This window comes from Cydia pomonella, chromosome 2 (genome assembly GCF_033807575.1).
Source record: "Cydia pomonella isolate Wapato2018A chromosome 2, ilCydPomo1, whole genome shotgun sequence".
NCBI lineage: Eukaryota > Metazoa > Arthropoda > Insecta > Lepidoptera > Tortricidae > Cydia > Cydia pomonella.
The window spans coordinates 36,670,867-36,695,854 of record NC_084704.1 but is presented as its reverse complement, the minus strand read 5'-3'; the positions used below and the strand labels follow the sequence as shown (position 1 = coordinate 36,695,854).

Sequence of the window (24,988 nt, the reverse complement as noted above, 5' to 3'; positions counted from 1 at the left end):
ATAGGTCACTGGATTAGTAGTTTGCACTTTAGTTATTGTAAATATTTCCGTAGTCCAATTGCCGGTGTAGCCTTTGGCGAAAGTGGATTTATATTTACTAATTCTCACATGTTGACCGACCTTGAACTTGGCACGTGGTTTGACTTTAATGTGATTGTAGACTTTATGTAACAACTGTTTAGAGTTGTTTTTATTCACACTCGCCGGTGCCATACCGATAGTACGATGCAGTTTGTTATTGTAATATTGTTCCACTTCACTTGTCAGCTGTATCCATTTGTAGGAACCATTCATGCTAAATTGTTTCCAAATCCAATGTTTTAAGGTTCTAATTAGCCTTTCCACTATGGAAGCTTTCATGACACTATAGGTAGAGTAGTGATTGATATGATGATGTTTCATGAGCGATTTAAATTTGACATTGAAAAACTCTTTTCCATCATCTGATTGAATATTCTTGGGCTTTCTCCCGTTTTCACTCAAAATTCTGCTCATTGCCTTTGTAACATCTTCAGCGCTCTTAGACTTTAGCGGTTGCATCCAAGCGTATTTGGAAAAGGTATCGATACACACTAGAATGTACTTGTAGTTGTTATTATCCTTGGAGTACTTTTGCATATCAATTAGATCAATCTGCCATGTGTCATCGAGCCCCCTCTGAATGAATCGACGACGTGGAAATGTTTTTCTCGCATACCTGTGTATCTCGTTGACCACTTGAGCTTTACTCATTTTTCTTCAATCGCTTTCCTGGAGCTATTGCCGTTGCTGATGGTGTTTGGGCTGGTTGTGGTGCGTGTGTTTGTGTAGTAATTCTAGCTGATAATTGTTCAACCTTTACCCGTAAATCTTTTATATCTTTAATATTTGCCTTTAGCTTTGTGTTTAAAAATACTACTTGTTCATCCAATTCAGCCCTACAAATAGCATCAGTTTTAAGAAAAGATTTATGAATTCCTGCCACCCGTCTATTTTCAAAATTTACTAAATCTCGTTCCACTTTCAAGTCGTCACGGATTGTAGACTCGCTACCCAAGTATTGTCCAAACTTGTTAAGAGGCATTGTGAAAGTGGACGATGGGGGAGGCCTCATCGGTATTTATAACAAGGTAGCAAGGGGGGAGAGGCTTAGTTACAAAACATGTCTGTTTTATTAGATAACAGCTCAGAACAGGTTTAAAAACAGCTAAAACAGAAGAGGGTCTGTTTTCTTACTTTAAAATTATACCGCTCTCAGTCAGTTCCTCAACGATTGCATTGATCTCGTTCGAATGAGAGGTGTTGCCAGCATTCTGTGATGCTATCAAAAGCTGTAAACGGCTCACCAGTTCGTTGGGATCATCCCAATAGATATAATCAGTTTTAGGATAAAAAGTTTTAGTTGTTAATACATCTCTTCTACCAGAGTTCAAACATCCACCTTCTTTATGTTTCTTTGATTCTTGTGGTTGTTTAATGTAACATTGATATTTTACACTTCTATCTCCACTCAATTGGCCGTTTGGCGAGAATCCTCTACGATGAGCGTTTGTAATGTCTAAAATATTATTGTAATCCTCTACATCTTTTCTCAAAACTATATTCTTGTTTGGTATTCTTTTAAAGATAAGTTCCAACAGTCCAGGAGTTAGGTTGAATCGTGAATCTTTAATATGTAACACGTCATCAATGATTTTAACCCGACTATTACCAATATGCATTTTATTATCCTTGAGATAAACACCAAATGGTATTTTTGATGTTTTTAAAAGATGTTTCATATATTTATTTTGTAGATCATCAATACTACTATTACCACTACCACCACCACCTTCATCAAATTCAAGAGCCGACTTCATATCTTCAGCATCGCTAAACTCTTCATCTCCCTCTGTTTTTCTTTCATCATCATCATCATCATTATCAGCATCATCATTAGAATCATCTTCATCATCATCATCATCAGCAGCATCATCAAACTGTTGTGTTTTTGTAAAAAGATTATTACTCCACTTAATCAGTTTACTATTGGGTTCTTCGGTTTTAATCAGATATTTCCTTTTACGTGAATGTTTTGACAATGGTGTGGAGGTCTTTATCAAAGGGAGCTGGGGGTTATTCATTACTGCTGGTTTAGCATTGTCATCATTATTATTATTACCTTTAGATTCTAAAGCTTTAGTCATTAAAACATTGAGCGGTTTTGTAATTGGTTCAAAGGTTTGAGCTAGCGAAGTGTCAAGCAAAGTTTTATCTGCTCGCAACGCTTTTACTTTTCTCTTTACACTCTCAATGGAATCTACGAGTTTCCGTTTCAACTTTTTATTACCAAACATATTTTATTTTATAGTGTATGTGCTGATGCTGCTTTTGCTGCTGCTGCTGCTTTTGGTACGGCCGATGCTAATATGTTGATAGGATATAAATTAAACGACGTTGTTCTTCAGTAGCTGACAACATAAAACTGATAATAAACCGGAGATGACACAAAATTTTATACAATAATGAAAACGTCAAATCCTTTACGATATCGACCCTTATTAATGTCTCTCTCCTTGTCGATTGTTAAAAAAGTGTACTTTTTCTGCCAACACTCGCGACAAATTTCCTTAAATTTTTCCCAACCCATATCGGTGTTCACGTGATCGTCATAGGCATGTTTTAAATTCAACTCGTCCTGTTTGAATAGCAATATAAGATTGGCATTATCACGTACCAACTGTTTAGGTATCCTACTATATGTCTGGCATAAGTAGAAACAATCTAACCAACGATGACGTCCCATTGCAAAGTACTGACGAATGGCATCTTGATCTTCCAAAGCCACATCGTCAAATACAATGACGCTGTCCTCCGCAGCTTCCTCCGGTGGGACGACTTGACTCTTATCATTGTACGTGTGAAACGGTATGTCACCCGCTTGCTCTAAAACGTCACTCAGAAACTTGTATTTAGGTTGATTCAATGATTTCGAATAAAGATAAACATTATGAAACTTTACACCGTTCGGATGTAAGAGCAGAGACAACAGAACATTTGTCTTGCCACAGTTGGAAGGTCCACAGATGAGACATCTAATGTTATTCGCCAGCAACGAGCCATGTTTAAGGGAGCGATGAGTCATTGCTGGTTTCACATTATCATCTAGCACAACACTCCAATCTTTAATAGCCAGTGACGTGTTTTGTTTTTTAAGCTTCATTTCACTGTGATGTATCAAATCGTTAGGACATGTATTTTATACTCACACATACACACATACATGATCAAATTTCAAAGGTTTAAATATTATATAGATATATAGGCATACTTTATACTCACGTACACAGTCAAGTATAGATACTTGAAATGATAACACACATTGGCGGGGTTAGTGTTAAGCATAATCCCAAACGACCTAGACGACTGCGATCTCATAGTAGCGGTGGGGGTATTATAAATAATTTAATTAATAATCTACCATTCGAAGCGCACATACCCGGTTACAATTATTGCGGTCCCGGTACTAGATTGAAGGAGAGATTGGCTCGCAACGATCCCGGTGTGAATCCGCTTGACGAAGCTTGTAAATTACACGATATTGCCTACTCACGTGATAAAACATTGGAGGGACGTCATCAAGCAGATTTGCGATTGGCCCAAGCTGCTGAAAATCGTTGGCGTGGTAACAATTCAATTGGTGAACGTATTGCCGCGTTAGCGGTAGATAAGATTATGAAATATAAAGTTAAACACGGTATGGGTATGATTCCCATATCTAAAGTCATTAAAGCAAGTCGTGATGCTGTAAAAAAACACATTGCGAAAAAGAAGGATACAGCTACTAATACACTACTAAAAGTGGGTGTAAAAGCTGCTAAACATTTTGTTAAAGGGAAAATTGTTAAGGGACAACAGAAACAGCGAGTCATTCCAATACCTAAGAGAGGCGGTTTCCTACCAGCTTTGATACCGCTACTGGGTGCTTTAGCAGCCACGGGAACTTTGGCCGGCGGTGTTACCACTGCTGCTAAAAATATTTATGAAATGGTCAGGAATAGAAATAATAATAATAATAATGAAAGCAAGATTGTCGGTAGAGGTTTATATTTAGCACCTTATAAACGTGGAATGGGACTCTACATTACACCGGCTAATGAAGCAGCAGCAGCAGCAGCAGCAGCAACAGTAACGGCAACTGCAAAAGTGGCGAAAAAAAAAAAAACAAGAAATTAGATTTACCTCCGATTGGTCAAGCTCTCACCGATGTGGACATTGTGAGATTTGCACGTAGAGAGAAAATCCCCTACTTTAGGGGTGTTTTCATGCGAGATAATCTCCCAAAGAAACCTCACTATTATGAAACTGGTATTATCAATTTAGACTCTCAGCAGGGTGAAGGTACACATTGGTGTGCCTATGCGAAAAAGGGTAATTATTGTCTATATTTTGATAGCTTTGGTGATTTGAGACCACCTCGAGAGTTTATTGATTATATAAATGATTCCGCTAGTACCAAACAACAGCGCAACATGCGAGTAGAGTATAATTACAATCGATTACAGAAATTTAATACTGTAAATTGTGGACACTTATGTTTGGCCTTCCTGTGTACCAATGCTAAGCGTTTGTTTTAAATAAATATAATGAGCATTACATGCGTAGTTTCATTCTTACATTAATCGTCTACCCGTCAGTATCATGTCTATGACATCATTCACAATAAGTCTGAGCGGTAACGAGCCTGTGTTGAATGTAGACTTTCAACCGGCTCTAGAATTGGACAATGATGGTTTTTACGAGTGTGCTCTCGTGTACTTTAAGACTTTCAACACTATTCCTAATGTTGATAAGAGCAATAATATGTTTCACTATGGGGATGATGTAATCGCAATTCCTGAAGGTTCATACGAGCTCTCCAGTATAATACACCTCTTGAACGAGGAAATGACAAAGAGGGCTAAAGGTGATGGTGAAAAATTGGTGGATATCTTTGTAAATAACAATACCTCCAAGTGTATGATATTCTCGCCAAAGTATGATATTCGCTTTGGCAAACCAAACAGCATAGGGTCATTGTTTGGTTATTCAGCGAAAAAGCTTAAAGCAAAAACATCACATTGGTCGGATAAAACAATTAATATAATCATTACAAACACTATAAGAATAGAGTGCAATATTGTGGAGGGCTCATTCGTAAACAACAAGCCGTCACATGTTTTACACGAGTTTTCACCTGACGTCCCGCCCGGCTACCAAATTATTGAACAACCTACCAATATTATATATCTACCCGTCAAGAAGAGTAACAATCGCATACAAAACATTGAATTGCGCATTGTAAACGAGCACGGTAATACGGTAAATTTCCGAGGTGAAAGCATTGCACTTCGTTTGCATATTCGTAAAAAGTAAAAAAAAAAATGATTATACATAACAATAAAAGCCTTGGTAACAACACCTTCACAACTAGTCGAGATCTTGCTCTCGTCGAGAGAACTACTACAACTCGTCGTATTAACGAGAGACAGCGGCAGTCACTACAAAAACAACAACAACCAAGGAAATTGACTAGAGAAAACAGTACATTTTTACAGAGTATCGGTTTCAAAGTATGTCCTCGTCATCTATCTTAAACATTGGTGAGAAGGTGTTATTCGATGACAGTATAGAAAGTATAGAATTTCACCCATACACTCCGTATAATGACTCTTTCAAAAACAACGATAACATCCACATATGTATCAACCGTCAAGATCTAATTCTACTACCGAGTCAAAGTCAAATATTAGTGGAAGGCACTGTGGAGAAAGGCTGTCTACTGGTCAACAATGGTGCTGCTTTTTTATTTCAAGACATTCGTTATGAATTGAACGGTGTGGAGATTGATCGAGCGAGAAACTGCGGCATCACATCCACCATTAAGGGACTAATCTCATACACCAAGGAAATGGACCATAGTCTTCAGACTGCGGGGTGGGAAGTTGGTGCTAAAAAGATACATGACAAGTTTACATTAACCATACCACTATCTCATTTCTTGGGTTTCGCCGAGGATTACAAGAAGGTAATAATGAATGGGAAACACGAGTTGATATTAAATCGCGCCAGTATAGATGTAAACTGTTTAGATTTAGCACCCGTTGATCCGAATACGGTACCAAAACCGCCGACTCCAAATGGTGAGATTGAAATCACTCGTGTCACATGGAGGATGCCAGTCATAAAAGTATCTGATAAGGAGAAACTGCGCTTAATGTCGTATGTTGAGGGCAGCATACCAGTTCAGATAGCGTTCCGCACGTGGGAACTGTATGAATATCCCGTACTACCTTCCTCAGAACGTCATATTTGGTGCATCAAGACTAGTACTCAGCTGGAGAAACCTCGCTATCTCATTGTTGGTTTCCAAACGGCACGCAGGAACGACAAGACCAAAGATATGAGTATATTCGACCATTGTAATCTTACCAATTGCAGGGTGTATTTGAACGCACAGTATTATCCATACGATCCTTTTTCGGCTGAATTTAAAACAAACAACTATGCGCTCTTATATGACGCATTTACCAATTTCCAACGATCGTACTACAGCCGTGATCATACCAGCCCTCAAGTAAATTATGCTCATTACAAGACACACTCTCCATTAATAGTCATTGACACGTCCAGACAGTGTGACAGCTTCAACTCGGGAGCTGGTGCTATTGATATTAAATTGGAAATGGAGTTTAAAGAGAATGTACCTGCCAACACCACGGCATACTGTCTCATTATCAATGATTCACTGTTTGAGTACAACGCTCTCACCAGTGCCACACGTAAAATCATTCAGTAGAGCATTGACCACCCTCAATTGTAAACGTGTCTTGGAACTTTGAAAATACGTTTAAAAAATGAATTATTCAAACATTTTTTTACCTTCTTACACACCGTCGATTGATTGTTCCGGTGCTGGTGATGGTTGCTGTGAGCTGAGCAAGAGTGTCTACAATCTCAAACGCTGTCCTGCTGGTGCAAGTGCTCCGATTGCAAATATCCATGTATACTTAAAGTTGCAGTTTATTCAAGCTAAAATCAGATTACATACCTGTGTCAGTTTTAATGGCCATTATGAACTCACCTGTGAAGAATGGAATGCAATGTTTGCGGAAAAAGTTGACGTCATTGGAAACTTCTTTCATAGCCCAATGTGTGTTTCACCAGAGCTGATTCAGTGCGATCGTCTTCGGATGTGTATCTCTCCTGTACCGTTACTTTTACTCAGCTGTGACAATGAACCGGTGACGAACACACACCCCTTGGTGATAAACCACATGGAATGGAGTCATATCGAATGTGTTATGGAGTGTATTAACGCACGTATCGGATACTTGAACAAAATAAAGTCTACCTACGAAAACCGTCTCAACTTCTTCAAGAAACATTTCAAGATATATCACCCCGCTAATGTTCAACATGCACGCAATATTATAGGTAGTTTGTGCAATGTAAACGATATTGTCGACTCTGAAATCAAGTGTTATGCCACCGATATTTTGTGTAATACCTATATTTTCAATTGAAACGGTTAAAGTTTCATGAAAATAAAAATAAAAAACAATAACTAACCTATTTATTATTTATTTTAACATAGAACCCTTATCTTTCTTCCTCCCCTACACCAATGCAATTGTAGGCTGTACAGTAATAACGCGCAGTAATAATTGAATATTACGTCTTTTTTTTCTACTCACAAAGTGGGTTCACCAGAGTATACTTGAAGATATGTAATCATTCACTTGTGTTTGGTCGACGGGAAATCCCCGTTTTCTATAACCATTCTCAGTCAAGCCCGATGATGCAATAATGAGTCACTCTGTGTCGACACGTGCAAATCATGTGTGGGCGTCGCATGGCGCGTCGCCGGCCAGGCTCCCCTTCCCCGCTTCGCCGCGCACCGCAGACGTCAGCGCATGGCATGATGCAACTCACTTAGTTGCCCGCAGCCCGCCTCACGGCACGACCGTACCGTTGTCTGAGCGAGTGAATTGAAGCATCACCATGGCGTTGTTACATCATTGCAACTTTTGTAACGAAGATGTATTATCAAACTGTTTGATATCTCATTCGGAAAGTGACCGCCACATCCTGCTTTGTGCACAAGAAAAGTCTGCCGACGGTGCTGTTTACATTGTTGACAGTGCCTTCAAGTGCAGAATAATTACATACCGGATTAATGGGAGTGCAGACATTTTGGATCCTAAAATGTATTTGTTGAATATTGGAGAAACGCTTGAAAAGCTGATTACCATTGAACTAAAAACACATAAACATGTAAAAATAAATGTTGAACTCTTTGGTACTTTTGTGAAAACCAATGCTGAAGGTGAAGTGATACGTGATCTAAAGTCATTCAACACAAAAAACGTGGCTCTGCATAAAGACTGTATGGATTTTCCATCGTATTTTGAACAAATATCCTTGTGTATTTCCAAAAAATGTGAAGATTTCGACGAAAGGGACAGCGGTTGGGGTCTCGAGAAGATTGAGTTTCTCAACGTCAACGTTAACAAATATCAACCACTCAAAGGATCTACATATATACCACTGCCACCCGAGGTGCAATCGAAGAATGCATGTGTTAACGTGAAAAATCGTGATAACAAGTGTTTTTATTGGGCCATCATTAGTGCTCTCTATCCAGTTGATAAAAACAGTGATCGTCCCTCATCGTACCCACATTATACAGACATTTTTAACGTGACAGGTATAAAAGATCCGGTTTGTCTCTCGGACATTAAAAAGTTTGAAAAATTAAATAAAATCAGTGTTAATGTATATGGTATTGATACAGATAAGAAAAGGGATGACAGGGGTCTGACTATTGTACCTCTACGTATTTCGAAAATGTCTTGCGAAAATCATGTAAATTTGTTATATTTTGAGAGAGGTGATGTTTCACATTATTGTTGGATTAAAAATTTGTCTCGTTTAGTGAGTTCGCAAATTAGTAAGCATGGAAAAACAACATGGATATGTGATGGGTGTTTACACCCCTTTGCAAATAAAAATAAACTAGATCGACACCGAGCAATTGGTTGTGGGGAGACACTTGTAGAGCTACCTAAGCCTAATAATAAATACTTACGTTTCAAAAATTATAAAAATAAAATGAAAGTGCCATTTGTAATTTATGGTGACTTTGAATCGATTTTAGTTTCATTAGCTAATGAAAAGTCTAATACTACAAGTGCTACTTGTAACACCCATAAACATGTGCCATGTAGTTTTTCCTATTATATTCATTGTGAATATGACAATAATTTATCCAAATTTGTTATCTATCGCGGTGAAGATTGTGTGGAGAAATTTATACAGAGCATTCGTGAAGACGCTGATAGAATTATAAAAATCTTGCAAAAAGTCGTACCACCAAAAAAAAATTACAGCGACAGCAGCGGTGCTAACACATCCTCCAATATATGTCATATTTGCAAGAAAAAAATTGGAGATGATGAAGCTTATGTAATTGATCATTGTCATTTAACGGGTAATATTAGAGGCAAATTTAATTAAAACCAATTCAAAATACTACCAAATTTCTTACCACCATCCGATAATTGTTACGAACGTGAGAAATATATGAAGTTACATACGCGTAAGGGAGTTTTCCCTTACGAGTATGTAAGTGACTGGAGGCGGCTTGAGGAAACTGCGCTACCCCCTCAGGCCGCCTTCTATAGCAGCCTCACGGACTTAAATATTTCCGATGAGGATTACCAACATGCAAAAGATGTTTGGGATGCGTTCAATATTACAACTCTGGGTGAATACTGTGACTTATATTTAAAGACAGATGTTCTATTATTGGCTGAAGTGTTTGAAAACTTTAGACAAGTGTGTATAGGTGCGTATGAATTAGATCCGTGTCAATATGTCACTGCACCCGGTTTGAGTTGGGACGCCATGTTGAAACATACCGAAGTATGCCTAGAATTGTTTACGGACTATGAAATGATTCAATTTATAAAGAAAGGTATAAGAGGTGGTGTCTGTCAAGCGTCAAACCGCTATGCTAAGGCCAATAATATATTCATGCATGATTATGACGTGAATCAGGACAGCAGTTTTATCATCTATTTGGATATAAATAATCTTTACGGTGATGCCATGCGACGCCCGCTTCCAATCGATAACTTTAGGTGGATGAGTGAAGACGAGGTTAAACTGGTTGATATATCAACACAACGGATAGACTCTGATGTTGGATATATATTGGAAGTAGATTTGGAGTATCCACATAGCTTACATGACTTGCATAATGATTACCCTTTCTGTGCTGAAACCAAACTACCAATTGAGGGTAAAATTAAAAAGTTATTGCTAACATTCGATAACAAAACCAATTATGTTGTGCACTATGCTAACCTCAAACTATATATTGAAAAAGGGTTAATTTGTAAGAAAATTCATAGAATTCTCACTTTCAATCAATCATCTTGGCTAAAATCATATATTGACTTAAATTCGCAAATGAGAGTCCAAGCTAAAAACAGTTTTGAAAAAGATTTCTTTAAACTCATGAATAACTCCATATTCGGGAAAACTATTGAAAATGTCGAGAAAAGGGTTGATGTCAAGTTGTGTAAACAGTGGGATACTTTGCACAGCGAATATAAGCAACGAACAAAACCTACATATGGTCTCGATCGTTACATTTCCAGACCAAATTTCTACAGTGCCTCTATTTTCTCTGAAGAACTGGTAGCTGTGCAAATGAACAAAACCATAATTGTATACGACAAACCTATTTATGTAGGTTTTAGTGTATTAGATTTGAGTAAACAAATCATGTACAACTTCCACTATGATTACATGTTAAATAAATACGGTGACAATGTAAGCCTTTTATACACGGACACCGACTCTTTTGTTTATCATATCAAAACAGATAACTTTTACGAAGACATTAAACCTGACTTGCAAAGCAGATTTGACACTTCAGATTTGCCTCAAAACAACGTATATAATTTACCACAAGTCAATAAAAAGGTTGTGGGCATGATGAAGGACGAAAACAATGGAAGAATAATACGAGAATTTGTTGGGTTAAGGGCAAAAATGTATGCGTATATATTAGACTCGGATGACAATAACGAAATTAAATGTATAAAAAAAAACAAAGGTGTTAACGCCGCTGCTGTACGTAGGTTAAATTTTAATAAATACTATACCTGTTTAGACTTGAGTAAAACTCTCTATGATAACATGTATAATTTGATTAGTGATAAGCACAATATGTACACTCAAATTAGAAGAAAGAAAATTCTCTGTGGTAAAGATGAAAAGAGATTCATTTTGAACAATGGTAATAAAACCCTTGCATGGGGACATTGTAAAATAGCTAAATTATTGGTAAATAAATAATTACTCATTCACTTTTAAACTTTTTTTTTTATTTCAGTATACCTATCTATCTACACACCTGCGCATACATGATCATTTCTCCACATTATTGTTCAACGAGCTATAGGAAATTTCCCATTCCCAATTCAAAAAGCAGTGTATAGGTTTTTAAAGTGTTGGCAATGCGCGTGTAACAATTCTAAAGGTGCAGGCATCCATAGGCTACGGTGACAGTTTATCATCAGGCGGACAGTATTTGCCACCGACGTGGTATAAATAAGTTCACCAGTACCAGGAATCGGAATTAGGTCAGCTAAAAAATACCTATTACATAATATAGAGTGGTTACAACCGGATATAAAAATGTATTTTTCTTGAATACCTGGATATTCGATATTTATTTATTATTCACATACAGATATACTCGACTTTGCTAGTTAACGACATACTTAGGTTTAGAAACTCCCTTTTCTAAAAAGTGTGATGTAAATGTTACCAGATGTAACTAGAAATAGTTACAACTTTTAGATTAACATGAAACATCCCGTAATGTAAGTAAAAACATGTATGTTTAACATTACGACTAGTACCTGGATAAATATCGAATACCCAGGTATTCAAGAAAATATACATTTTTCTATCCGGTTTTAACCACTCTATATTATGTGCTCTTGCAAATATGCCCGTATGCATATTTTAAAACAAACTTATTGGGCAGTTGGAAAAGTACAAAGTCCATATATTTGTTGACCACAAGCTCCAAAACCAACCGCACCTGGAGCAAGCCGATGCCATCGACCTGGACCTTGACGCGTACACGTGCTCTGTGGCGTCAGATACATACAAAGTAGCGCCAATATATAAACATATAAATATATATATGCATATTTTAAATCTAACTTATTCTCTCTCTTATCTCGATCGACCTCGACGCCCACGTAGGAATTTGCAGGTGGCCGTCGGCGCCACGGTGGCGGCTGATGCAACACGTCGGGAGATAAATACCTAAATTGAGCCAGTAACGAGAAATTAGGACCAGTTTCACCGTGACGGGGTGGCCTAGGGGTTCATGACGTTAACTGGCTAAAGACGCCCCGGTCAGCTAAAGACGCTGGTTCGAATCCGACCTTCCCCACTGGAGGCCACCTCGTCACTTTTTGTTTGTCGTACACGTACAAAGTGGTGCCATCTATTTTAGCGAAGTTTTCCCTCGGGAGATAAATACCTTAAACATAGAAAGTAGCGCCAACTGGCGAGGATATATGCACAACTACCAAGGGGCGCAGGGGCCAGGGGGCAGCGGCGGGGGAGGGGGCGGGGGAGGGCGGGGAGGCGGCGGGGAAGGGGGGGGGGGGGAGGCGGCGGCGGGGAAGGGGGGCGGGGGAGAGGGGGGTGAGGGGTGAGGGGGGGAGAGGGGGTGGGGGGGGAGAGGGGGGGGTGGGGGGGGGTGGGGGAGGGTGAGGGGGTTGAGGGGGGGTGAGGGGGGTGGGGGGGGGGGGTGAGGGGGGGGAGGGGGAGATAAATACCTAAAGTGAGCTGGAATCGGCATATCCTCCCTACTGTCAGAGCATTCCTGAGAAGTAACCCTACGTGGGATTTCAGGGTTTGTCCAATGGCTAAGGTCAGCCTGTATTAATAGAGAATCAAACTTAAAAAATTCATGGTTTGTTTTTTGACGCGCATATGTTCGGCTCGGACCCTGGACTTGAAGGTAAAATGTCGTTTTAACCTCCTAAGTCCTGTGTTTTTTCTACAGCTGTAGCCATATCTGCCGGTTGTACTACACCAAGTACAAACCAAGAATAGTGCTTCAGACCGAGACAAAAATATGTAGTTTTTAGAGATATTTTGAAGTGAAGTCTTGTTGCCTTTATTTTTTATGGTATGTTTGTTGTAGTTAGCACCTCCTTAAGAAGGAAATTATTGAAAATATTTTGTACTTGTGTGAGTACATTCGGTTTTTACACGGTACATTAAAAATCAATTACAAAAAAATAATGATTTTATTTAGTATCAAAAACAAATCACATTTTTCCTCTTATCATCACTTAAGTATTTTTTTTACTTTAACACAACATAAGCAATTTTCTTCTTATAAAAACAATTAATAGACACAGTCTTAAAGACAATTTAAGCATAATAAACATTTATAAATCAGAGAATAATGGTATACACTGTACCTATAAAAATGGAAAATACAAAAAAAATACAACAATCTGCCTTACTAACTACTCTAACTAGTTAATTGACATTTAAGGGCAATATCACAGCCGAGTTTAAGAGATCACATGGTAATTAGCTTAATAATTAAACATTTTTATCAAATGAACTTGACAAGAAAAGTTTAATATTTGATATTATTAATTCGCTTGGAGATGAAAGGTCCTGAAACAATTCCTTGTCGGATTCAGGCAAAGAGCTACATTACAATCAGAGCATTTAAATAAACTTCTTTTATCACATCCAGAGAGACGGCACCTTTGTTGTTTGTCCTTTGGTGTTTGTAATTCCACAAAATACCTTGGTTTCTTTCAACATCAGATTTAAGCTCTTGCCAGTCTTTTTCACATGTGTTTGGTTGCTGTTATCTGTCAGCAATATTAATACTTCATCGGAGATGTAGTTATCGATAAAGTTGAATTTATTATAATAACTACTCTCGTCTATAGACATCGGTAAGTAATTAGGTTGCACCAGAGGTGGATTAATAAACTTCATGTCATTATTTTCATTCCATTCTACATCTCTGGAGGTTGGGTTTTGGTGTTCAAAACCTGGACTAGATCGCCCTCTAGCACTTTCACCGCGTCGCGCCCTCGTACTTGTGCTTCTACCACGGCCACGCCCACCTCGTTGGCCACGAGCACTTTGAGATCGACGATTAGATACACGTCCACGTACTGCAACTTCTATTTCTCCATCTTCAGATTCCGAAGACGAAGAAGAGTCGCTATCTGATTGTTGGGAAGGTTCAGGTATAAACACATCTTCATCATCCGGGTCCTCGAATTCGGAATTATTGAGAAGTTGTGCTATTTGCTCTTCGTCAAACGCTAGAATAAGAAAAAATAATACACTTGTAATATAGACCGAACGTACAACCATAAGTACAAATTATAAACAGTTACTTATGTAACAAACGCCTAACGTACCACGTCAAGTACAAATTGTTTTGACCGGTCATAAACCTCCTTAAATATACAGTTTTCTTAAAAAAATTATTTATTCTATAATATTCATCATTTAAATACACAAATTCATATATAAGATCAAAGAAAAAACAAATGATTACTTGGATATAAACAGATTATCTTACCTCGTGTTAGCCGACGACCCGACCGAGTAGCCATCTTGCGAAAAAGTGACACTGACACTGACAGTTGACTTCAGCTGTCTAACATGGCGGAATTGACCATAGATTATGGAATAAGAATAACCGTGTTAGTATTGCCATTGTACAAAAACTACCCGGTAAATAGGGAGTGAAAAATTTGTACTTGTGTAAGTCCATTAGGCAGTTACGCGATCTATGTAGTTAAAATGTCAGGTCTGAACTGCTATCCTTAATTTGTACTTGTATAAGTACGCGGGGACTTAGGAGGCTATACTAGTTTTGAACGCAATAGATCGTGTCATTCACGACGACATGTGCCTTGACTCGTATTGCCATGTTATTAAAGGTTAGATTTGGCAAATCTGCGCGTCAACGTGGATGATTTGATGATTTGATTTGCTGTACCAATAAGAAAAACCAAAAGCTTAAAGACAAAAAAGTAGATAATAAAAGTACTTAGTTATATAATTGGTTCTGTCGACGTGACATGACGTCTTTTGCCAACGTCTAGCAGCCATACCATAGTTGACAAAATTGGCAGGGAAAGAATCAAAGTAAAGAGGTGTCCCGCCGAGTTTCTTGTCGGTTCATATTGGGATACCCTCCTCATATATATATATTTTTTAATTACTATGATTTTTTTCTGTATTTTTTCCACAATCTATATAACATTACCCATCCATAATATTTCAATTTATTAGGAAATTATACAAAAAATCACGCATTTAAGGGTTAAATCTTCTCGGGTCAGAGGTGTAGGGTTAGAGTCGGTGTAACCTTTTTGACGTTCATAAGCGTGTAATATGCCTACTTGAATAATAAACTATCTTTATTTTTATCAATAGTTTTGCAAAATAGGATTGAGTTTCTTTTTGATTTTAGATTTTTGAAGCAACGTTGGTAAGTCGGAGCGGAACTCACGCATGTCCACGAACACCATCGGCTTCAGTTACATTGATTTAACCCTTTTTAGTATTATACTACCCCAGGCATAGTAAGATTTATCGACCACATACGCGCCATTCGAATTTCAACTTTAGCATTCCGATTTAAGGTTCAAATTAGATTACACTTTCAGGAAATATTACTTGTCTTCAAATGAATCATCAAAGCTCGATTAATTGGAATATATTTGGCTTTTTTGGAAAAACCTTGTAGATTGGTGCGGCCTGGATACCTACAGTACTATTGGAAGTATTAGAACAAATTAAATTATTTTCAGAACATATTTTAATTTGTTTTTATTTCAACACTACTATAGAAATTATAAACTGAAATAAATGCCATATATTAAGAAAAAAATATACCTACAGTGTTAGTGATGAGCTGAGTGATAAGTCGGAGCGGAACTAGCTCATACCTCCGATCTCCATCGGCTTCTCCTTCTGTTGTAGTTACGTTCTTTATTCTTTATTTCAATGTGTTATTTAATAATAATAATATTACATTTATTTATTTCGGACAAACAATGTATCCATAGAGTCATAGTGAAAAATCCAAAATTTGCCACTGGAATTTGAACCTATAGTGCACGGAATACAGTAGATTTTATTTTGTTTGAAAATTTCACGAAACAAAACAAATACAACTCTGTCCTAATTGAATATGATTTAAATTTCATCGAACTGAATAAGTCCTATAGGTAGGACCTTGGGCCTTACGAGGCTAGAGGAAAACATCGTGAGGAAACCGGACTAATCCCAACAAGGCCTAGTTTGCCTTCTGGGTTGGAAGGGCAGATGGCAGTCGCTTTCGTAAAAATTAGTGCCTACGCCAAATCTTGGGATTAGTTGTAAAGCGGACCCCAGGCTCCCATGAGCCGTGGCAAAATGCCGGGACAACGCGAGGAAGAAGAATGTATCCATAGAGTGTTAGTACAAAAAGAAAATATCTTAACCAAGTATTAGTATTTATAAATATAATTTAAACAAGATGAGCCAATTTACAATATATATATATATATATACCTACATTGATACATCATATAATATATCTATATTATAAACTGCGCAACACTTTTAATTAGCTCGGTCCAGTGCTTTAACATCGGACAGTCGAACCTATTAGCAATTTCCTTTAGAATGCTGTTGGGACTACATCTCACACGACTTAGTAATGAGACTTCCATCGACGACCAGTTTGGCCTAGTGGGTAGTGACCCTGCCTACGAAGCCGATGGTCCCGGGTTCAAATCCTGGTAAGGGCATTTATTCGTGTGATGAGCATGGATATTTGTTCCTGAGTCATGGGTGTTTTCTATCTATTTAAGTATTTATAAATATTTATATATTATATATATCGTTGTCTAAGTACCCTCAACACAAGCCTTATTGAGCTTACTGTGGGACTTAGTCAATTTGTGTACTAATGTCCTATAATAATATTAATAGACTATATTTTTCCGTAATATAGTCTGAAAACTATCCGTACTAACTAACTAACTAAATTCAAATTCAAAAAATTCAAAAATTTATTCTGCAAGTAGGCCTCAAGGGCTCTTTTACAAGTCAATACAACATTTATAGTAACATCATATAGTGACATGAAAAATACATAACAACATTTATAAATACAACAGCCAATACCTGGGTAAACATTACATTATAATAATCTTAAAATAAATAATTAATACAATACAATAGAGATGTATAGTCTCTATGGTTAAAAACACATTAAATCTGGAGATGAGACTATTTAAATGTAATAATAAACAGGTACCCACAGTGATGGTGACGGGCTCGACGTGTATGCCCTTGCGGTGGAGCAGCGCCGGCAGGTCGGAGCGGAACTCGCGCATGTCCACGATCACCATCGGCTTCTCTTTGGGCTGTTGTCCGCCTGCACCACATACAACACTGCTAGAATACCGCCAAGTTAAATTACTTTACCTACTTAACCCTTTTAACGTCACGCCTTGTCGAAGGTTATGGGTAATAGCGAAGAGAATTTGAAATGGAGGTGAATTGTCAAAGGAAATTTTGTAGCCGCAGTAAATTTACTGCAATCTTTCGACACATGATTAAAACGCCATTTGACTTTGATCCTTATTCTTTCACTGATAGGTGTTAAATTAGTTATATATCAAAGAATGACGCCATCTTACCAGGCATCGGCTAAAGGTTATGGCGCTATCGCTCGAAACGATGCCGCCATACCTTTGGCCTTTGATCTATTAGATGGCGCCACTCTTTGATATTTAACAAATTTAAAACATATCAGTGGAAGAATAAGGATGAAAGTCAAATGGCGTTCTAAAAGTTTGAATCATGTGTCGAAAAGTGACAATAAATTTACTGCAGCTACAAAGTTTTCTTTGACAATCCACCTGTATTTAAAATTATATTTGGCTATAGGGACCGTGTGCATTGGAGGGTCTGCCATCTTGTGACCTGAATCGGAAACATCAACATATACATTAACACTTCACTCCAAAGCATCCATCTACCGTTCTCGTACATTTTATTGGTTCTGCCATCTTGGAGGCTACATTGGAAGGTTAAACTTCACATTTACACCTCGCGCCAAAAATCTGACGTCTCCTGTGCTGCCCGTTTGTGCACGCTCCCTATAGTCGCGTCATTTGACGACTTGGCGGTCGAAAGCGAAAGGTTAACCGTTTCGACGCCGTGTCAAACACAAAACCTGTCACTCGGACGCCATGTCACCGAATTGTCAAAACTGAAATTGAACTTTAAGCATATGTACGTAGGTCTATGTTGCTCCATGGTTAATCCGTCACTGACGTTGGACTTGCCGTTCGGTTATATCCGTCGTTGGCGTCGAATAGGTTAAAGGGCTGCGTCGTGCATGTGAGCCCTCTGGAGGCCGGTATCAGGCGGGTCATATTTTTCTCTGCCACATTTATATTTGACAAGTAATTTAGTAACCTTAAGGTGCCATAAGTTCAGAGAGCAAAGTTTTTAAACATCATACACAATATTCTCTAATGACTTTATCGATTCGAATCCAGATTTTTTGACTTTCGCCCGAAAAATTACGAACATAGGTCTAAAACGTACTTTAAAAAAATGAAATAATTTATACACCTTTATTACGTTATTAGTTGAATATTACATATCTCAGCGTGATAAAAAAACTTACCGCAATTTTTTTTATTACCATAATCTTATTAAAAAATGAAAGTAGAAATGCAATTAAAATTACCAGCTTTTCTCGTATCAACTGTATCCTCATCTTCTTCGATATTCATGGTGAAGTATTCGTCTGTCTTCCCGTCTTGATATGATGGCACCACCATAACCTAACAAGCACATAAAATTGTTAATAAACAGTATAGTTAAGAGACTGTCAATACCTAAAGCGCGCACACTGTCTATTTGTATCGGAGTAAATGAGATAGCACTGTCGCATGTTACTGGGCCTGGGCAAGGGAATAATAAGAAAAATATTTAAATAAAAAAAAGTGGATTATTAGTGTAATATTTTACTCAATAGCGGTTTAGATATAAATGTTTTGAAATTGTGATTTTAATTGCAGACCCATAAGTCAAAACAATAAAGACATAAAACCGTTTAATTGTGATTTTAAGACCAATCTTTGCAATTATTTTCTATCGAGCCGATTTCGTTCAATCATGTATCAGGTACAACCACGGTCTTTGAAATATAATTAATATGAACATATATTTTTCTTACTTGACTATAACAAATAGTCTTTCTTAAAAAACTGTTTAAGTAACATCAATTTCAAGGACATTGGGTGTTGACAGCCTCTTAAGTTTATTAGAAATTAAAATATACGTACGTTACGTTAGTGGCATTGATATGTTAAATTTGTTAAATATCAAAAAGTGGCGCCATCTACTCGAGCATAGGCCAGAGGTATGGCGGCATCTTTTCGAGCGATGGCACCATACCTTTGGCCTATGCCACTTTTTGATATTTAACAAATTTAACACATATCAGTGAAAGAATAAGGATCAAAGTCAAATCACGCTCTAAAAGTTTTAATCGGGTGTCGAAAGATGGCGGTAAATTTACTGTGGCTACAAAGTTTACTTTGACAATACACCTTTATTTCAAATTCTCTTTGGTCCAACTTACACTTTTAGCTTGGATGAGGAGCTCGAAGGCCTGTTTCTCTCTCTTCAGAGACGTGAGGTACGCCTGCTCCTCCACAGTTTTATCGTGGATCACGAAATACACCTTACACCGAGGTTCGCCTTCAGCCTTGAATGAATTCATGATTATATGTCATTACAGCTAACTTCTTTATTCAATTCAAAAAAAATTATTTCAGACTAATGCCCATAAATAATCATATTTATACACGGTGCTCACGAAGAACCCGAAAGATTTTAACCACGTACTTCTGAGGCCGAAAAAAGGAAAAAATGTTGAGTTTCAGTAAATTTCGCCAAAAAAAAATTTTTTTTTTTTCAAATTTTGAACGTATTTGAACATAAAAAGTTATTGTTATGGCACTGAAAATATTTTTTTACGATTTTTTTTGTAAAAACTAGTTCTTGCAAAGGTTACTTGTCACTTTTTGACATCTATCAATAAGGATATTTAGACTACGCCCCATAATGGCATCATCGCGATCAAAAAGGCGTTTTGCACTAAGTTACGATAAGATGTTTTTTTTTTACATTGCTATTATTTTCTATATTAGTTTCAGAGAAACTATAGTCTGTATCTTTAGGTATTTAAAAAAAAGGTAAAGAAACAATTTGTACATTTTCGGGTAGTTTTAATATTTATTGGTTAACCAACCAAATACAAAACCGCCTGGATCTGTCACTGAACGACTTGACTTTAAACCTACTTTATTTGATCATGTAATGTTTTCATCTATCCTCAGCTGCCTTAAGGAGCCATTTGAGGGTAGATTTTGTTTACCTTTTTTTAAATACCTAAAGATACAGACTATAGGCGAAATCCAGAAAAGTTTATATGACATTTTAGTATCCTGATCAGTAATACACTGTCAAATTCTTTCGGATTCCTCGTGAGCACCGTGTATTGGCGTTTACTGGGATTGAGTTGTTACCACTGAAAACTTGGTGGAAACTAGTGGAAATAATCCAAAATATACAGTACCGGCCAATAATATACATATCACCGTTGTGTGTTTTTGTATGAACGTGTATAAAGTTAGTGGGTAGGTTAGTTTGCGTATTGCATATTTTACTAGTCATTTCACAAATATATGATGAATATTGCAATGAAATGTGAATAACAATAGGAGACTCAGCATATTAGTAAAAAAGCTCTAATAAAAAAATTAAGTTGACTATAAATCACGTTGATCACTAAATGGTGTTGGCAACTGTCAAACGTTTGCATAGATGGCGCCAGCATAGGTTTCCCCAGTTGGCTTAAAGTCATCCAAAACATAAAAAAAAAAACAAGAATTGAACACAATTCCAGGGATAACAAACAGGTGAATTGCGTATTTGATACACGTTGAATATTATAACAAAATTTAGTTAAATGGATAGAAAATGAGCCATCCAGATTATAAAAAAATACAAGGCTCCACTCGTCTCAAAAAAAAAAAAAATTTGTCTTTCAAAAATAGAATTTAAAAAAATGTATCATTCGATTTCTTACGTTTTTTGAAAAATCTATTATATATCATCTATATATAACACAAAATGTTTGTTGAAGACCCCTATTAGTTTTGAAAGACCTTTCCAACGATATCCCAAACTGTAGGGTTGAAGTAAAAAACATTTTTTCACCTCCACTTTACGTGTAGGGGAGGTACCCTAAAAAAAATTAATTTTTTATATTTTATTCTACGACTTTGTCGACTTTATTGATGTATACATCCATGCCAAATTTCAGCTTTCTAGCACTAACGACCACGGAGCAAAGCCTCGGACAGACAGACAGACGGACATGGCGAAACTATAAGGGTTCCTAGTTGACTACGGAACCCTAAAAACTGTCAAGTAGCCAATGAATACCTTCCTTGCCTCGAAGAGTTCAATCTGTCGCACCGCGGCCACGTCGCAGTGGAACAGCACCACGTACTGCGGCCGGAGCGCCTCCAAGGTGACCTCCAGGGAGAACTGGTTGCCGTTCTCTTTGAACGTTCGGATGCAGATGATCGGCTTCTCGGTCTCCAGTTGCGTTATATCTAAGTTGTCTATCTGAAAAAAAAAAGAAGACCGGTTGACGACACATGACGTCACACAGATACGTCACGGCTCCCCCCTCATTCACCATACAGCCGAAGCGGCTACACGTAATCTAATATAGATAATCAATTAATCAGAATACCTAAACGTAATAAATATTATAAATAAATAAATATTATAGGACACTAGTACACAAATTGACTAAGTCCCACAGTAAGCTCAATAAGGCTTGTGTTGAGGGTACTTAGACAACGATATATATAATATATAAATATTTATAAATACTTAAATACATAGAAAACACCCATGACTCAGGAACAAACATCCATGCTCATCACACGAATAAATGCCCTTACCAGGATTTGAACCCGGGACCAACAGCTTCGTGGGCAGGGTCACTACCCACTAGACCAAACAGGTCGTCGATGACGCATGACGTCACACACGTACGTCACGGCTCCCCCCTCATTCACCATACAGCCGAAGCGGCTACACATATTCTAATATAGATAATCAATTAATCAGAATACCTAAACGTAATAAACGTTACTGTATCTTAAGTTAATAAAAAGAAGATAGTACTATTCTGGAGTTCTTCATTCTTCATCAGAAGAGTTTGAGGAGTACATGGAACAGATATTTTTGGCTTTAGAAAAGAGATTTAGGCACGAGATCCACGCATTTTAAGGATAAGGAATCAGGAGACTGCTTATGTGCAGAATGTAGATCGTGTTCAGACACGACGCACGTGGTCCTGGGTTTGAATGCCGGTAAGGGACATTTATTTGTGTGATGAGCACTAATATTTGTTCCTGAGTCATGGGTGTTTTCTATGTTTTTAGTATTTATATATTATATATATATCGTTGTCTGAGTACCCAAAACAAAAATCTTATTACGCTTACTGTGCGGCTCAGTCAATCTGTGTAAAAATGTTCTATAATATTTATTTATATATTTATGACGAAATGTACCGATAAGTAATTATTGAAGTCTGCTTTCTAAGTTTATCTAGAAGTGAAAAAAACTGACTGATTTCACTACAGATATATACACAAAATTATAAGCTAGCTTTCAACGCGCAGAAATGTTTTTTGTTTAACAGAAACGCAACATCAAAAGTTTATTTTTTCCTCTCTTTTGCCGAAATTATATGCAATAAGTACCTATTGTAATGTAGAGAGATGCTACACACAACACGTTTGTAAAGACACCAAACGGAAAGCACAATTTAAAATTACGAATTCTTATTTTTACACCATTTTACAATACAATGTTGCTACTTTTCCGCACTAGTGCATAAATTGGTTCATTATGTAACTATGTCGAAAATTTAAAGGGTCATATGTACTGTAAAACGTTGTACGATACATGTGGTAATAGTACATTACGATACAAGTGCGAAAAATAGGAAATTTGAAACGAGTGGCGATAAATTAAAACATGATCGAAGGGAGTGTTTTAAATCGACACGAGTTGCGAATTACCTATTCGCACATGTATCGTACTAGGTTTTACAGTACACATGGGCCTTTAAATGTTCGACATAATAACGTTATGACGACCAGTCTGGCCTAGTGGGTAGGGACCCTGCCTACGAAGCCGATGGTTCCGGGTTCAAATCCTGGTAATTTATTCGTGTGATGAGCATCGATATTTAATTTTGTTCCTGAGTCATGGGTGTTTTCTATGTATTTAAGTATTTATAAATATTTATATATTATATATATCGTTGTCTAAGTACCCTCAACACAAGCCTTATTGAGCTTACTGTGGGACTTAGTCAATTTGTGTAATAATGTCCTATAATATTTATTTATTATTATTAACGTAATATGCTAATTTTCGCACTAGTGCGGTAAAGTAGCAATATGTACTGTAAATAACTATTTCTCAAACTTGCTATAAAATGATGACATGACTTACGTCAAATTAGGACCGGAAATACTACATATCAGGTGCGATGAGTGAAGATGATATGTAAAGGAATTTCATACAGCCTTACACACCTAGGCCTGTAAAGCAACCTTCTTTTGTTTTTTAACGTCAAATTGTGACACAACGTCTTGGCATTCAACCATCAATAAATTTTTTTTTTCAGTCAGCTTGGTGCGGTCATTTGTTGTGCATATTTGTTGCTAAGCAACGGCGGTGGCGCATCGCGCAGGCTTACGCGCGTAAGGCACGCACGCGCACGCGAGTAGTTCGCCACAAAACAAATTGACTACATTTTTTGTTTTAATTGCAAGATTGAGAAAAGCACTATACAAATCTCGGCAAGAAACGGGGTTGCAGGCCGCGTATCTCTATCGCTTCGCTACGCTCAGCCGTCTATATCTACTTGGCCTGCAACCCTACGTTTCCCGGCCTCTATAGTAATGTACTATTATAAGCTTTTATTTGACTTGCCCTGTTAGTGTGGGTCAGTCTTGGAAGCTATATCCGACACACATTTTCGATCGAGTTGAAATTTTTCATACGGATTGCAAAACAATACTATGATGACATGGGGCTGAGATCAGCATCAGATGATGATGGAGACAGGAGGTGGCCATGGGAACTCTGTGCTAAAGCAACGAAACTACATGTTTGGTGTCAGAATTGACACGATGAGTATTATTTGCCTGTGGAAAGAAAAGTACAGTCAGCGATAAAAGCTTGTATCAAAGATGATTTTTTGCCAAAAACTTATTAACCAGTGCGTGCAGCATTCGACATGAATCATATAGTCCCGGACTTTAATTGCTGGGCCTAAGTGAGTGAGTGATTTGTTACGATTTATTTAGTGGAAAACGTTTTCTCCCGAAATGGAATTTCATAGAAAAAATACCGTTATTTCGTTAGGATTGCAAAGCTATTTTTCCCTTTTAAATAGGTTTTTTAGTCATGAAGGAATTGATCACAATGTCTATGAACCTTCACTAGCGTGTGACCTTGATTTGAAATGCCGTATCATCTTTTCAAGTGACCTGCCGTATTTAGACAATAGTTAGGTTAGGTTAGTTATAGTAGGTACATTGTATATATCAAAATGCACCAAAAACTATTTCATACTGTGAACATTAGCTACTTAAACCAACATTATTGTAAGCAAAATAAAATACTGGCAGCTAATTTTTACCAACGATAAGATTTTTTTAGTTTAAAGTAACCTTTGATTTAGCATTTGTCTTTCTTATTAGCTTTTTTTCATTAATAT

The 24,988-nt window shown here is 37.3% G+C and overlaps 1 protein-coding gene across 1 annotated transcript in view; it reads right to left on the bottom strand.

Annotated features, from left to right (window-relative positions):
* The window catches only part of LOC133515586 (DNA repair endonuclease XPF-like), a 47,373-nt gene that overhangs the window by 9,289 nt on the left and 13,096 nt on the right, over positions 1 to 24,988 (bottom strand). The window contains exons 9-12 of the mRNA XM_061848168.1: positions 21,616 to 21,801; positions 19,745 to 19,870; positions 18,845 to 18,941; positions 17,403 to 17,518 (exon numbers count right to left, since the gene is read on the bottom strand). Coding sequence (XP_061704152.1) covers positions 17,403 to 17,518; positions 18,845 to 18,941; positions 19,745 to 19,870; positions 21,616 to 21,801 — 525 coding nt within the window. The remainder of the gene's footprint in view (positions 1 to 17,402; positions 17,519 to 18,844; positions 18,942 to 19,744; positions 19,871 to 21,615; positions 21,802 to 24,988) is intronic.